General features: G+C 47.8%; 1 protein-coding gene across 1 annotated transcript; it reads right to left on the reverse strand.

The window, feature by feature from the left end:
- Window positions 1–3,125: 3,125 nt before the first annotated feature.
- MAPRE1 (microtubule associated protein RP/EB family member 1) lies at window positions 3,126–14,290 on the reverse strand. The gene is made up of 7 exons (XM_054044990.1): window positions 14,180–14,290; window positions 12,983–13,106; window positions 9,751–9,896; window positions 8,291–8,498; window positions 7,578–7,696; window positions 6,813–6,965; window positions 3,126–6,428 (listed from the first exon to the last, which is right to left on the reverse strand). The coding sequence occupies exons 2-7, from the start codon at window positions 13,101–13,103 to the stop codon at window positions 6,372–6,374; spliced, it is 804 nt and encodes a 267-aa protein (XP_053900965.1). The 5' UTR covers window positions 13,104–13,106; window positions 14,180–14,290; the 3' UTR covers window positions 3,126–6,371.
- Window positions 14,291–17,019: the final 2,729 nt, after the last annotated feature.

Genomic DNA, 17,019 nt, shown 5'->3' on the forward strand with positions numbered 1-17,019 from the left:
AGAAATAAGGTGGCTGCTTCAACCTTAAACAAAGGGGTTTTCCCTTCACCTTAGTGGTATCAGGAAGGTCAAATTTAGCTTTGTACCTGTTTGAGTTGAAGCCTCTCTCGGACAACACTGACTTGTGCCTTGGAAGTTCTTAGTCTCTAGATAAAGATTCAACACCCAGATCCTTTTCACAAATAATTTTTTTCTTCCAACTATTAATTCAGCTATTTGAGTGAAGTAGGGGTATCCAAAATGAGTTTTAAACCTCCCATTCCCTTGTCTAATATGAAAGGGATAGGTTTTACCCGGGGTCTCTCCAATTTTTGGTAGGTATTGCTATTGAGGACATCACACATATCCCACTTTCCAGCTACAACCACTAAATACCAAGGTCTTCACCCATTCCCAACTGGAGAATATACTGTTCAACATATTCATACATGATCTGGGAAAGGAGGTAAAGAGTAAGGTGGCAAAGTTTACAGATGATACAAAACTACTATCTTGAGTAGTTGCTGACTGCAAAGAGTTACAAAGGGATCTCATGAAACTGGGTGACTTGGCAACAAAACGGCAGATGAAATTCAAAGTTGATAGGTGCAGAGAACATACATTGGAAAACAATCTCAACTATACATATAAAATGATGGGGTCTAAATTAGCTGTTACCACTCAAGAAAGATTTTGGAGTCATTGTGGATAGTTCTCTGAAAACATCCACTCACTGTGGAGCAGCCGTCAAAAAGGCAAGCAGAAAGTTGGGCATCCTTAAGAAAGGGATAGATAAGAAGACAAATATCTTATTGCCTCTATATAAATCCATGATACTCCTACATCTTGAATACTGCGTGCAGATATATTGGAATTGGAAAAGGTTCAGAAAAGGGCAACAAAAATGATTAGAGGTATGGAATCTCTCCATATGAGGAGAGATTAATAAGACAGACTTTTCAGCTTGGAAAAGAGACTGCTAAGGGGGGATATGACTGAGGTCTAATAAAATCATGACTGGTGTGGAGAAAGTAAACAAGTGTTATTTACTCATTCGCATAACACAAGAACTAGGGGTCACCAAATGAAATTAATAAGCAGCAGGTTTAAAACAAACAAAAGGAAGTATTTCTTCACACAATGCAGTCAACCTGTGGAACTCTTTGCCAGAGGATATTGTGAAGGCCAAGACTATAACCGGGTTCAAAAAAAGAACTGAAATTTATGGAGGATAGGTCCATCACTGGCTATAGCCAGGATGGGCAGGGATAGTGTCCATAACCTCTGTTTGCCAGAAGCTGAGACTGGGTGACAGGGGATGGATCACTCTATTGAATGTCCATGTTTTGTTCATTCCCTGTGAGCATCTGGCACTGGCCACTGTCAGAAGACAGGATAATGGGCTACATGGACCATTGGGCATACTGGGTCAGACCATTCTTATGAATGAACCCCTAAAGCCGACTGGTCTGTGTAAGTGTTTTATCCTAAGTTTTCAACACACACTAGGAAGGAAAACTGCCCAGCTGTGAGACCAAAGGGCTAACAAGTCAATAGAACAGTAGGATCACCAGATGACCACTAACATCAAGCTTCCCCCTCTCAGGGCAGGAAGATCATTTCCTGATTCTCAATAGTGAACCTTGGTGAAGCCCATAAAAAGAAAGCGAGGATGTCAGGGGGACAAAGTATGCCCTGAACCCATCCAATAACAGCACAAAGGCTTTTCATAGGAATATGCCACCATGGTAAAGGAAGCAGAGAACTATTCGGTCATCACAGCTGGCAGAAACTACCCCCATCTAATAAAACAAGTGGCTGTGGAATCCAATCATGGGCCCCCAAGCACCAGTCCTATCTCCCATCCCAAAGAATTCCCATCCTAACCTCACAGGAATTGTTAATGAGCAAGAGGTGTTGCTAGACCACCACCTTTCATAAAGCTCTTCCACCATAACATGGGGAGAACAAGACACAGACACTGCATTAATCCTGAGAAGAGTCCTATAACCAAGGAAGGGAGAAAAGCAGTAGAATGCATACAGGCCGTTAGGGATCCTCCACCAACACATAATTTATCTGGATAAGAGCTCAGGTTTTTAAGTCCTTTCGAATCTTCATATGTCAAAACCCAAAGATGATCTGCAAAGGGAAAAATTAAGTTATCTTTCAAAGATGGAACTCTGAGATAATCTTTGAATCAATTATACCACCCAACTTGTAAGAAAAAGCAGCAAGGGAAAAGGGAAAAAAACCCTCAGCCATGATTTTATACCTGGCAATTCTAAGCTGAAAGCATCACATCTAAGCTATGCTGCTCTAGAACCCACATCACAGTTTGTTTAGGTCTCTGACATTTAAGACTTCAGTTTGCTCCTAGTTACATACAAACTGCTGCCATCTTTTGTAACTATACAATGAAGCTGCTCTGGAAAGTCAAGCAATTTCCAAAAACAAGGGACCGGCACCCTCTTAACAGAAATGCAGTAGGAATTTATCTTACAATGACTAGGTGGGCTGCTGTCACCCTCTGCTCCATATCACAAGACTATAATCCACATGGCAGGCATCTGTTTAAGAGCCCTATTCTACCAGAGTAGATGTATTGCAGAACATGTGTGGGTAGTATTAGAAGACTTCAGTACTTACACATTATGTCTTCAGTGCTGCAGAAGCAATCTGACTACAGTTTAAGAGTTTCCTGCACAACGGGCTAAGGTTCTTTTCTTAATTGCACAAGTGTAGATGAGCTGTTTACACTAATGATGGGAATAGCTGCATAATTTTCATTACTAAGCTCAGAAATTCATAGAGCATTGCATAGTGCCATTTTTCTTTAGAATTATGTAAGTCTTCAGGACCTAGTTTAGTCAGAGCACTGTACAAACAATTCCCAGCTCATCCTCAAGCCCTCTGAGATATAGCCCCATCTTAGTAAGCACAGTAGAGGCGGGAGAGAGCTATGATCAGAACTACTTCCTAGCTCCCAGCAGTGCTCAAATCACCAGGCTATGAGGACCCCCCAAGTACTAGTTCAACTTCAGCGAATTCTATAAATGTGTCGTGTGTGCTAACATCAAAAGCAAAAACAGGATATCATTTGTCAGTGCAACAGTGGTCACATTAAATATTAATAGACAAATGAGTGATGTAAATTCTTGGCTTTTATTTGGAGCCTTTTAACAGTTACAGTAAGAATTGTCATTGCAAACCAGGAATTTTGAAAAGATTGAACAATTAAGTTAAAAAAATCTGAGTGCACACCTGTAAGACACCCTGGGTACAGAAAGACAGATATAAGCTTTTGGTTGTTCCATTTTGTTTGTTTCAGATAACCAATAAAACTAAATCTAAGAAAGGTTGGTTGTTTTCTGAAATAGTCATTCCAGCAGAAAAGCACTTAACATCTATCAGCCAATGCTGTACCAGGTCAGAGCAGTCACTTGAGTTTTAAGTTTATTCTGGTTATCTGCTTTCCAGCAAGGAAATTATAAAAGACTGCCCAAAAAGTCTATGATACAACCTTGTAAATAAGTTACCTGTATTATAAATTTCCAAATTCTATTTATGACTTGTCATTTCTTGGTATATTAGGGAATGATTCAGCAATCTGAAATTTCACAGGACTTTGACTTGCAAGATTCAAAGTTTCCACATTGAGTTGTGGTCAATTTTGTAGTCAAGGAGCACCAGTAGTATTTCTACGATTCCCATCATTCCTTCCTTTTTAGCATAAGAGATTTGTTTGCTTTTGCAGAAGCAGAGGTCAAATTGATCACAGCGTGACTCATCTAGTGTCATGGTAAATTTGGATCCATCCTTGCTCCTCACCAGGTGGGATCTTGCGACACAAAGGTGAAACCACAATGATCCATAGCACGTAGCTGACCCTTCACAAAATGTGGAAAGCCTAAAAATGTAATTTCCCATGGCAGGTCACACAAGCCACATGTTGCTACTTTGCCTTGAGTATGCAGAAAGGATAACAGAATGATGTACACACTTATCAGAAGTTGAAAGACAGTAAGTTTTTGACCTCGTACCAAATAAGTAATGGTAGAGAAGATTTTATGTGCATCAAAACCCAGTATTACCAATGCACTTTCACACTGCAGTACTAGTTTTGTTGCCATCAATAACTATTCCTTAGGCTAAGACCTCAATGGACCATTCCAAAGTTTGCCAACATGAATACTGGCAAGACTTTGGGGGATTTATCAGAACTTTTAAAAGGCTAGACATGACACATTAGCATTTGTTTCTGCAGAAGCTAGTTAGTTCTTGTCTAACATTAAGGCTTGGCTCACTGAAATTTACGGCAAGCTTAACAAGATGACTAAGTTACAAGATATTATGTTTGCTCAGAGAGGCTGGTGACAGAACCTAAGGTCAAAAACATGGTATTCTTTTAACTTTGGTGTTCTACTAATGCAGTGCATTAGACTTCACAAGTCAGACACAAAGAAACAGACCAATGTTGCTGTTACACCGCACCACCACATTACACCAAAGGAAGGGGAAGCCTACAGTCCAACTGTGATTTGTATTCACTGTAAGCTTAAGATACCAAAAGAAGTTCTCTCCCAACAGAATTCAGGGGAGCCCCAAGAAAAATTAATGCAGCAGTAATTTGAGCAAGGAATGGAGCTATGATTTGAGGATGAAGGCCAATGTTGCAAGTTATGTAGCTTCAGACTGAAAATACCAGGATCCTTTGCTTAATCTAATCATATCCCCAGAACATGACGACTCCAGCAGACATGACACTCTTGAAATACAGAACTTTATTTAGAAACGGCTTAAAGTAGAAAAAACCCTGTCAAGAAAAATCCAGGTGGAATATGGTTTTTCAGTAAAATGGAATTTTAGGGCAACAAAAGTCTAGAAGGCCACAAGAGAAACAGCACCACTGGAATTTTAAACAATGGCTAGTTACTTGCTTTTTTTTTGGCATTCACTGAAATTGGGTTTTCCTCAGAATTTCACAAAGATTCATGCAGTACACAACAGTTACCATAAAACGCTCGCCTTCTACACACATTTTAGGACAAGCTACAACCAGAAACCAATGCATACAAGCATATCAGGACTGATCAGACTCAGTGTGGGTGGATCAGATGTCCTGTGGGTTCTTGCCAAACACAAACAGCAATGAGAGGAACTTGATAGCAAAGGAAGGGACAGTTCAAGAATAAAGTATCTTAAATATTAATATTAAAGTTAGTCTGGGTACTGTATTTTCTGCAACATTAGCTTTTCTATTAGCTAACATATTCATTTTGTCCCCAGACGGTTACTGTACTGGCAAGTATCACTATTAAGATACACCAAGGGCTGAGGAAGACTTCCCAACAGGCACAAAATAGGTATATCCTCAACCCACTCACTCCCTTTAATACAACCAAGACACTTGCATAATGCAAGTTCTGTTAGATCCATTGGTTTAATCAGTACTCTAGGATGGGGGAGAGAAGAGGAAACCAGAAACAAACATACCAGAAAGGACACCACAAAAATAGGAGACAGGACAAGTAGAAAAATGATCCAGAGAGTGAAGTGAGTAACTTTTGAAGAATCTTCTAGGCAATACGACTAGATCCATGTTATTTCTCAGAAAATATAGTACACAAGTTTGGCAAAGTTGTTAGCCACAATGCCAGAGAAGGATTTAGCACTCAAGATAATTTGTACATGTTTGTCTGAACTCTTCATATTCCCTCCAATCTTATGACAGGCAACATTAAGGCCTATTTTGTCATTGAGAACTAACAACTTAGTGAGCGGCTTTACACAGGGATGGAGTTTTATTTTACTAGCCCCTTTTGAGTAGTCACATTGCCGCACAAGGCCGCCCAGACAGCAGTGTAAGTTAGACACTTTCTAACCCCAGTATGAAGCACATAAAATCTCCTGTCACATTACTTTATAATTTGGCATATGGAAGCATATTTTAAATACTCTTAAGGCATTTTTATTAAAAGTTCTCTGCTGCAATTTCACATTAACGCAATCTGTGAGTCAGTGTTTAGTTTCTCTACTACACACTCCACCTCAGTAAGGTACAGAAGAAAAGACTTTCCACAAACCAATGTTTTACCAGCAACCAAACAATTCCGCAGCAAGCTTCAAAATATTCAACCTTATTCCCTAAATATACCAACTAGATGTTAATTCTGTTCTGCTACGAAGTGAAAAAAAGAGCTCCTAACTCAAACCCATTGGAAAAGAGTAAAACTTCTGCAAAGTGCACTTTAAGAAGAGGTACTTTTTGCTTATGAAAAGAAACCAGTGAGTCCTCTAAGAATAATAAAGTGGAGTATTTTACAGTTAAGCACATGATTTGGGGCAAAGAATTCTGATGTTCCTGCTCTGCTGGTACAGTATATGGACTGTTAATACTCTTCTTGTTCCTCTTGTGGTGCTCCTTCGTCAGGTATCACAAAGCCTTCCTGAAGGGGGAAAGAAAGAATGTATTAATGGAAGCAGATGTCAAATCAGGCCCACTGATCCAGCTGGTTGCACATACCCTTCCCTGCAGTTTTACTTGGGATACTGTCAAGGAGGTATACACTCACTTATGAAAGACCAGTTATGACACTAGAAAGATTTTCCCTCTCAAATCTTGGATCCAGTTGTCACGGAATTTCAAGTAGTTTTCTATTCAGACAATCTCCGGCGTAACCACAAGGATACTATCTAGAGCTTTAGTACAAAAGATGCCTGCCCCAAACCACATAGAAGAAAGCAAGATTGGGCATTGGCCTCATGGAAGACTTCTCGTTAGAGAAAATTTGCCCGCTTACCAACTAGTATTTATGTAAAGGCAGACTTACATCTGTTGCATAAAGAATTTCCACAATCCTCTGCAACACTGGATCACTCTCCCCTTCATTCTCTTGGCAGATCAATTCGATATTTCTCAGTTTGCCAAAGTAGAAGTCCCTCTCCTTCTCCAGATCTTCAACAGTAAGTTTCAATACATTGATCTGCCAAAGAGTCACACATGATCATTTCTCCACCACAGAGAAGTTCACAAAGCATTTACTCAGAAAACAAGATTCTTATAGTTCACAAAAAAAGCAGATTTTTGTGATGTATGAGAGCACTTTGGGAATAATCAAGAACTGCACTGGTTTATTACTGACATTCAGTTTAGCTTATATGTTCTATTTCTGTGCTAGATGTCCAATTCACATAAGGGGTGGTCCTCTTGCAAATGTTAAGGGATCACTACTTCACAGATAAAAACCCAACCACCTGCAGGGCTTATTCTTTTAGAGGCTAAATTACCATTTACATGAGGTCAGTTTAGCTTATAAGAGTGTGACCCATGACATCTCACACTGACTACTGCAGGATAGCAGCAGCTGTTCTTAGTTTAACTGCAATGCCGCTAGATGTCTGCAACAGCGCTGCAGGATGAAGTATCAGCATGTAATGGACTTAAGTTAGTGTGTGCGTATGTCATGTTGCAAAAGGAATTTGAATTATTTGCTAAATTTCCAAGACCCCGTCATTTCTTAACTTAAATAAAGATTTGTGTAGATTAATCTAAAGCACTTTCACTTAACTTTACAGTCCACAGGTTTAACACTCACCTGCTGGATCAGCTCTGCTGATTCATCCTCTACTATTCCTACAGGAGCCTTTTTAACCATTCCAGTGCCAGTTTTAGGAGCTGCTGTGGTTCTCTGAGTAACAATGGGCCTCTGAGGAGCTAGAAGGTAAGATGCAGTGTTAATTCTTAGCCTAATCATTTTTAGAACCAAGCCCCCATAGGAGTTATTTCCATCCATGCTTAGATAGAACAGAGAAGAATTTGAAAGCCAGTGTAATGTAGCAAGAAATGCCCCAAGCTCCCCATGTGAAGTGTCCCTTCTCCCTGACAAGGGTGTTGGTACCAATCATCGCCATTTTCTTTAAGGAAGAAGCGTCTGTTCTTGCAGCCTTCATTTCTGTGGCTCCCAGGTAACTGTCATCTACAAGAGGTATAGCAATTCTAATGGTTACACACTATCTGACTTGAAGATGCCTGCCATGCCAAACCAACAGATTAAGTGTCTCACATGGAAAAGAGCTTTCTAGCCTCCATGAGATAAGAAGTTTAGCACTATAGTGTGATCTCAGGCATATGTATCATGATTTGATTCTGTGTTTTGAGAGACTGGAATCTTTGTGAAATAGAAGAAAGCCATGAAACCACCACAATTTAATGCACTGAAATTAAGTAATGAGTTAGTTTTGCTATTTAGGTTATTGAAGCTCTTATCAATTAGAAAGACTTTCAGAAGACCTTCAATGCTTCCTTTACCTGCACTGCCGGAACTGAGAGCTTTCTTGGGTTTGTTCAGTACTGGAGCAACAAGGGTGGGTGCTGGAGCTGTTTCTTGGCCTTGTCGAGCTGCAACAGGGTCATACTCTTTCCCATCATAGTTCGCATCAAAAAATTTTTTGAACCACTGAACGAATTCAAAATTGTCCTGAAATTTTCCTTTCACTAATTTGTCCACAGGGATTATCTGGGGGAGGGGAAAATAAAGCTGGTTAAACAGAGGGAAATATTCTGAGAGTAAAGAGCAAACTCTACAAAGTCAGATTGTGCTCAGGATTGTGTAAATCCAATTTGTAGTCCAAGTCCAGGGAGGATTTCTCTTATGTATTTAAACACGGGAGTGGTCAAAGATTTTTCTCCACTAGTTGGAATGGAGAGATAGTTGGACCCTTAAAGTTGAGTGGCGACTATCACGTCTTATACCATTAGGCAATAAGAATTTCTGCAATGAATTCCAATATCAAATTTGCTCCTCCTCTGCTGAAGTCCATCCATCTCTCCCTATTCTAATATCTTAACTTCATTCCAAGTCTCACCTGTTGGCCCACCTCCACACACACTCAACACCCAGTTTTGGGGTGGTTCCTCTCTCCCCCCCACCCCACCTCGCGAGAAAAAAGCCAGAGAATTATTAAAAACCTTTTGCCTATAGACAACAAGTATGAGGTCAGTCCAAACGGGCAATGACCAAGGCTCGACATCTGATGGTTATTCAGTGATTTGAGACATAGCAGTTCAGTTCTTACTAGACAAGAACTGCACAAACTAACGCAGTTGTCACACTAAATAGTAGTCTTAGCCCATTCTCTATATCCATTCAGTGCACCTATCTATTCACCCTTAGATGAGGTTCCCTCAAAATAAGAGATTCCTTAGATGAGGTTCCCTCAAAATAAGAGATTACATTGAAATGTTAATACTGAAACCTTGCACTGATATTGCTATGCAGTACCCGTTACAGGAATAAACTTCACTTTCCTTGAAAGCAAAGGTTATTCAAACTGTGAAGCACCACTTTCACATGTCTACTCTACAGCGTCATGGAATTTGTGGGAAGACGTAAAACTTGCAGTCCTTGGGATTACCATACCAATTGGTTATGGCCACATGTCTGGCACAAACAGAGCAGGAAGCTCTACTGCACTACCTCAGAAGAGTTGTAACAGTAGTCTGTAAACAAGCATGTATGTTTCAGGTAGTGAAACTCATTCAGTTAGTAAGAGCCAGAAATACAAACCTAGCAGCTCAATTTCCAACTTGGGGAAGTTGGAAGGGTAAGTGCTTCATCTAAGCAGATGATTGGCAGACACCCAGATATAAACAGAAATCCAGGTCCAAGCCATAGGGTTCATACAGCTGTGCAGTTGGCAGTACTGATAACCTGAAACTAAATTGCATGCACCCAAGTGCAAGGAGAACCAATTACAATCCCAGCTTACTTTGTCAACACCCATTCGCTTAAAACCTGCTTGTAGAATCTTGAAGTTTTGAATGTATTCATGTTCCAACTTTGCTTGAAATTTCACTTTCTTGAGTGCTACAGAACCAGGGAAGAGCATGTCCAGAAACTGACAGTAGGCAGCACCTGCCAAGAAAAACAGAGTGTTTCCATAAGCCATCTTATACAAAGAGAAGTTGGGAGAGGCAATATCTTTTATTGGACCAACTTCTGTTGGTGAAAGAGAGAAGCTTTCAAGCTACACAGAACTCTTTTTCAGGTGTAGCTCAGAAGCTTGTCTCTTTCATCAACAGAAGTTGGTCCAATAAAAGACATTACCTCACCCACCTTCTCTCTCTAATATCCTGGGACCAACATGGCTACATCTTATTCAAAGTCAGTCAGAAGCAGAGACTTCTGGGCAGACTATTTACTGTAAGAGAGAGGAAATATGAAGGATATAAGATGGTCCCTGTTATGATTTGAACCCTTATAACATTGAATCCATAATTCACTGGGTGAGCATACTAGTTGGACATACAACTAAGATCTGCGCCATGACATGCCTGCAACAATAAACTCAGTGGGGTTGCACGGGATAGATAACCTGTCATATTCAGCTAGGCAAGAAAACTTGGTTCTCTACCTAGTGAATAAATTAGAAATCATTTTAGAAATTAGAATAAATAAAACAAACAGCACTTATCCATAGCCCTTGGTGCCCTAGGAGTTCAAAGGCCATATCAATCCTCACTCCCTAACAAAAATCCAGACATAATAAAAGTAACAAAAAAGCCAGTGCTTCATTCCACCCACCTCAAAGACCTCTCATTCCCTTCCAGTCCCTCCATAACTACAATTAGAACTTGCAGGGGGAGCAGGAAATCCACTCACCAAAAAAAAAATAGGAATCTTTCCCCAGCAAGTATTAACTTAAATTCTGCAAAGATTTTAATTAAAAAAAAAAAGTTTCCAGCCCTTATTGTTGGCTGCAGAGGTAATATGTATTTAGTAATAGGTTTCGAAGGTTAACTAGCTATAATAGTTCAGGCACCTACCATGTATGTGGCATAACTTAGAGGGGTTATTTTTTTCCTGACATACCAGAGGAGTCCATGTCCACATTCACTGGTGGCAACAGAAGCCAAACACCCTGAACTGTCATACTAAGACAGGTGGTACACTTTTGTGGAAAGTTTGTAAGAAGTCTGTTTAACTGCCAAGAACATAGAATTCCAAATTCCCTTTTGCCTTTAGTCCTAATGTGTGGTCTAGTCATGCCACCTGCAGCTGTTAGGAAGGTGGAGAATGCAGGAAATTCAATCAGGGTGCTGTTCCTGCTTGGGAGCTCCCACTGTCTCCTCCTGTTATTGGAACAGAGCTTCTCCCTTCTCCATAGCCTCCTGATAGTGCAAATTAAGATAGGAAAGAAGTGTCTGCAATTGAACCCTCCAGCATCTTTTTCTCCTATTCAGTGAATAACTCCAGTGTCTGCCTCTGCTGTACATAACATTCCCCAGGAAGTTGACATGAACAGCAGTGAAGCTGTTCATTGCTTATTTCACTCTGTAGAGAAAGTGAGCAGCAGTGAAGGTCTGCATTACTGAAAGTGACACTACGCAGTTATAGCAAGTATGCATTTGATAGTTTTTCTTTGCAACTGTGAGTGGTAGGATCTAAGACCTTTAAAAATAAATCAAGCTTCTGCAGAAGCTGATGTAGGTTCTCTCACTCCCCAGGGCGAAGTTCTCATGGAGTTCCAAATCTTCTGGTCCTAAATGAAAGTCACCAGCAATCCAAGAGTCTTTATTCTTATTCTGATTTAAAACCTTGGACACTGGGTAACTCAACTCTTTGGTTCTTGTAACTCTGTACTTTTGGTTCTTTCTACCCTTGCTCACCATTTCTGCAGCATCTTATTAATAGCACCTCATTCTCCTTTCTGCTTCTCTGTACTAGTTTGTTTCCATGGATTCAGCCACAAACTCTGCTGACAATTCCCAAATGTACCTCAACTTCTCCCCCTCCTTTGTCAAATGAGGAAATTTCATGTTTCACACCTACTGAATGTCCTGCCACGGTCTCAAACTCACCTCCTAGAACTGAACTATTTTCTGCTGATCCTCTCCACCTTCCTTATCTACCTACCACTACCTTTCCTGTGTCCCATGCTCACAACCTTGGTTTAGTCTTCAACTCTTTTTCCCTTCCCCATATCCTGTCTTGAGGTCTGTTACTTCATTTTTATCAGCATCAAAAGACACCCTTTTGTTTCAATTTCCAGAACTAATTCCTTTAAAATGTGACTCTTCAGTACCATAACCCTTCTCTTCCCGTCCAAATCTATCCAAAACACCACCATATCAAAATCCTCTCAACTCCAACTATATCAGGTCAAATCTCCTTGTTGGCTTTGCCTCCTTACCACATTAAGTTAGAGCTCCTTGACCTCACCTTCAAAGTCCTATCCATCTGCTGTCCCAGTTCAATCCTTAAACTCCTCCCAGGCCTCCCACCTTACTTTTCTTTTCATCTTTTTAGTAACCACCTGTTCAGAGAAGTCGGCCACCACCAACATTTATAAACAGTGGCCACAATCTAGTCTCCATCTTTCTCTCGTGTTGACATGGAAAGATGCTTGGAAAGTCTACTTCCTGTCCATGAAAGCCATTTTAATTTCTTCTTTAGAATTCAGTTTCTCCCAGGAAACCTCCCCTCTCCACACCAATGACATTACTTTAGTCTCCCTTCCCTGAACTTTTGTCCTATATCTTAAAATACACCTTTCACATTAAATGCAGCCAAATTATAATGCAAAGTGACAGATTAACTCTGACTATGGTTAAAATCCTAGTATAGACAAATCCAACCATGTAATTATGGCAGTGTAAAGGCATATCATAACCATGTTTTACAATTTCCAGCTTTAGCCCTGTTGTCAAAAGAAATAGCCTTGAACTTTCCGCTCATTGCCTATGTTCTAAGGCAAAAGTAGAGCGTACAAGTCTTCGGGTTCCACAAAGCTATAGAAGCAATCCTCTGTACTCACAACTAGGAGCTATAGTTTGAGATTCAGGGTTGGCAAGTCTCAAATCAAGCAAGATCCAGTGACAGACTACTATATTTTGTATACTTGCAGTCAGTCACTTTGCACACTTATTAACCTTTTGATTGTAACCATCAGAGAGATGCTCTTAAAACCCCTAGTAGTGCCCTGTCATCAGCCCCCTTACCCGAGCACAGGTGTTCAATCTTTGTCAAGTTCAACTGCAAAGACTCGTTGATCCAGGCAAGCATGTCATGTCGACTCAAGTTATCACTGGTCACTGAAGTAGAATACACATTAACTGCCATTTTCTGAAAGATAGAAACCACAGATTAAAGTTTCATACTAAAGTATGATTAGAATACGATCTGCTACAGACTTGACTCATTAGAACAGTAGTGTACACCCGGATTTACACCCTCCTGTTGCTACAGAGAGCAGATTCTAACAGTGCCAGGTAACAGAACTAGCTGCTGGAAGTACCCCACATCAGCAGAAGCAGAGAAGAGTTGGTTTAGTATTTTGTGAAAGGTTTCAGAGTAACAGCCGTGTTAGTCTGTATCCGCAAAAAGAAGAACAGGAGTACTTGTGGCACCTTAAATTTGTTAGTCTCTAAGGTGCCACAAGTACTCCTGTTCTTCTTTATTTTGTGAAAGACATGGAAGACCGCTCAGGTAGTGGCACCCCAAACTTCCCCTAGTATGCTTCCACCCTGACCTAAAGGAACCATCTCTGCAATGAGCTGGTTCAGTCCTCTTGTCCATCTCCCCTAAGGCTGCCCAAAAGGATAGTGCACTCTGCTCCTAGGCAGGTTTCCTAGTGGATTCTATCGTGTGCACTCCCGAGGGCTGAGAACAGAACAGAAAACCGCCGTTCGGAGAAGCTGCTCACCCGCAACCTCTCCAAGCAGCAGCCACCCTCGAGTCCCCCCATACAAACCTTCAGGGAGGTCACTCGGCAAACACCAAGCGCCGCTCAGCGTCTCTCGTCCACCCTGACACGTGATGCAATGGGGCTCCCCCCGCCCTGCAGACCGGCGAGGCGGCACGGCCGTGTCGGGGAGATGCTCGCGGGGACCGAGTCCCCCCCCCCCGGGGAAGGGCCCAGCTCGCGCACGCAGGGCCCCCCATTTCTCCCCGCCCAGCCCCCCGCCGGGCCCGGACACTGCAGCCCCCGGCCCGGCCCGGCCCTGCCCGCGGGGCGGCGACACGCGGGCCCTGGGAGCGGAGCAGCTGCCCCCACAGGCCGGCCCCGCCCCGCCCCACCCCCGGGCCTCGTGCCGGTCCCTCACAGCCTGCCGGCCCCGCCCCTACCGAGCCCCCCCGGCCCGGCCCCTGCCGGCCCCCCCCGGCCCAGAGCCCAGCCCGGCCCGCGAGTCCGTTACCTGCCCCCGCTCTGCCCCGTCTCCTCCGCGTTCAAACCGGCCCCGCCCGCCTGCCCGCCCGGGAGCAGCACGTCACGCGCCCCGTACGTGCTCGCGTCACCACCCGGCGTCCGTTACAGCGAGCGTCGCTTGTCCCCTTTCCTCAAGTTGGGGCGGGGCGAGGAGGGAAGTAGTTACTAAGGGGCGGGGCCGAACCTTCGTTGCTAAGGCGCCGCACGGCCTCCTTTTTGGGTCACGTAATATTATTTAGCCCCGCCCCCTCGTGATGTCAGAGGATCGGTGGGGGCGGGCTGCCTTGCCAGACTCCGCCCCCTTCCTGGGTCATCCCCGGCCCCGCCCCCAGGCTCACAGCCCCTCCTCCGCCCCCCAGCCCCTCACTTCCCCCCCCCGGCTCACTGCCCCCCAGCCCCTCCTCCGCCCCCCAGCCCCTCCTCTCCCCCGGCTCACTGCCCCCCGCCCCTCCTCCGCCCCCCAGCCCCTCCTCTCCCCCGGCTCACTGCCCCCCGCCCCTCCTCCGCCCCCCAGCCCCTCCTCTCCCCCGGCTCACTGCCCCCCAGCCCCTCCTCCACCCCCCAGCCCCTCCTCTCCTCCGGCTCACTGCCCCCCGCCCCTCCTCCGCCCCCCAGCCCCTCCTCTCCCCCGGCTCACTGCCCCCCGCCCCTCCTCCGCCCCCCAGCCCCTCCTCTCCCCCGGCTCACTGCCCCCCGCCCCTCCTCCACCCCCCAGCCCCTCCTCTCCCCCGGCTCACTGCCCCCCGCCCCTCCTCCACCCCCCAGTCCCTCCTCTCCCCCGGCTCACTGCCCTCCGCCCCTCCTCCACCCCCCAGTCCCTCCTCTCCTCCGGCTCACTGCCCCCCGCCCCTCCTCCGCCCCCCAGCCCCTCCTCTCCCCCGGCTCACTGCCCCCCAGCCCCTCCTCCGCCCCCCAGCCCCTCCTCTCCCCCGGCTCACTGCCCCCCAGCCCCTCCTCCACCCCCCAGCCCCTCCTCTCCCCCGGCTCACTGCCCTCCCCGCCCCCCCTTAGCTCATCACTTCCCCCCAACCTCCCCACCCTCAGCTTATCACTTACCCCCTAGCCCCTCCTCCACCCCCCAGCCCCTCCTCTCCCCCGGCTCACTGCCCTCCCAGCCCCTCCTCCGCCCCCCAGCCCCTCCTCTCCCCCGGCTCACTGCCCCCCAGCCCCTCCTCCGCCCCCCAGCCCCTCCTCTCCCCCGGCTCACTGCCCTCCTCCACCCCCCAGTCCCTCCCCCCCGCCCCTCCTCTCCCCCGGCTCACTGCCCCCCGCCCCTCCTCCACCCCCCAGCCCCTCCTCTCCCCCAGCTCACTGCCCTCCCCGCCCCTCCTCCACCCCCCAGCCCCTCCCCCCCGCCCCTCCTCCACCCCCCAGCCCCTCCTCTCCTCCGGCTCACTGCCCTCCCCGCCCCTCCTCCACCCCCCAGCCCCTCCTCTCCCCTGGCTCACTGCTCCCCGCCCCTCCTCCACCCCCCAGTCCCTCCCCCTGCCCCTCCTCCACCCCCCAGTCCCTCCTCTCCTCCAGCTCACTGCCCTCCCCGCCCCTCCTCCACCCCCCAGCCCCTCCTCTCCCCCGGCTCACTGCCCTCCCCGCCCCTCCTCCACCCCCCAGCCCCTCCTCTCCCCCGGCTCACTGCCCTCCCCGCCCCTCCTCCACCCCCCAGCCCCTCCTCTCCTCCGGCTCACTGCCCTCCCCGCCCCTCCTCCACCCCCCAGCCCCTCCTCTCCCCCGGCTCACTGCTCCCCGCCCCTCCTCCACCCCCCAGTCCCTCCCCCCCGCCCCTCCTCCACCCCCCAGTCCCTCCTCTCCTCCAGCTCACTGCCCTCCCAGCCCCTCCTCCGCCCCCCAGCCCCTCCTCTCCCCCGGCTCACTGCCCTCCTCCACCCCCCAGTCCCTCCCCCCCGCCCCTCCTCTCCCCCGGCTCACTGCCCCCCGCCCCTCCTCCGCCCCCCAGCCCCTCCTCTCCTCCGGCTCACTGCCCTCCTCCACCCCCCAGTCCCTCCCCCCCGCCCCTCCTCTCCCCCGGCTCACTGCCCCCCGCCCCTCCTCCACCCCCCAGCCCCTCCTCTCCCCCGGCTCACTGCCCTCCCCGCCCCTCCTCCACCCCCCAGTCCCTCCCCCCCGCCCCTCCTCCACCCCCCAGCCCCTCCTCTCCTCCGGCTCACTGCCCTCCCCGCCCCTCCTCCACCCCCCAGCCCCTCCTCTCCTCCGGCTCACTGCCCTCCCCGCCCCTCCACCCCCCCAGCCCCTCCTCTCCCCCGGCTCACTGCCCTCCCCGCCCCTCCTCCACCCCCCAGCCCCTCCTCTCCTCCGGCTCACTGCCCTCCCCGCCCCTCCTCCACCCCCCAGCCCCTCCTCTCCTCCGGCTCACTGCCCTCCCCGCCCCTCCTCCGCCCCCCAGCCCCTCCTCTCCTCCGGCTCACTGCCCCCCGCCCCTCCTCCGCCCCCCAGCCCCTCCTCTCCCCCGGCTCACTGCCCTCCCCGCCCCTCCTCCGCCCCCCAGCCCCTCCTCTCCCCCGGCTCACTGCCCCCCGCCCCTCCTCCGCCCCCCAGCCCCTCCTCTCCCCCGGCTCACTGCCCCCCGCCCCTCCTCCGCCCCCCAGCCCCTCCTCTCCCCCGGCTCACTGCCCCCCGCCCCTCCTCCGCCCCCCAGCCCCTCCTCTCCCCCGGCTCACTGCCCCCCGCCCCTCCTCCGCCCCCCAGCCCCTCCTCTCCCCCGGCTCACTGCCCCCCGCCCCTCCTCCGCCCCCCAGCCCCTCCTCTCCCCCGGCTCACTGCCCCCCGCCCCTCCTCCGCCCCCCAGCCCCTCCTCTCCCCCGGCTCACTGCC

This window comes from Malaclemys terrapin, chromosome 12 (assembly GCF_027887155.1).
Source record: "Malaclemys terrapin pileata isolate rMalTer1 chromosome 12, rMalTer1.hap1, whole genome shotgun sequence".
In the NCBI taxonomy this organism is placed as follows: Eukaryota; Metazoa; Chordata; order Testudines; family Emydidae; genus Malaclemys; species Malaclemys terrapin.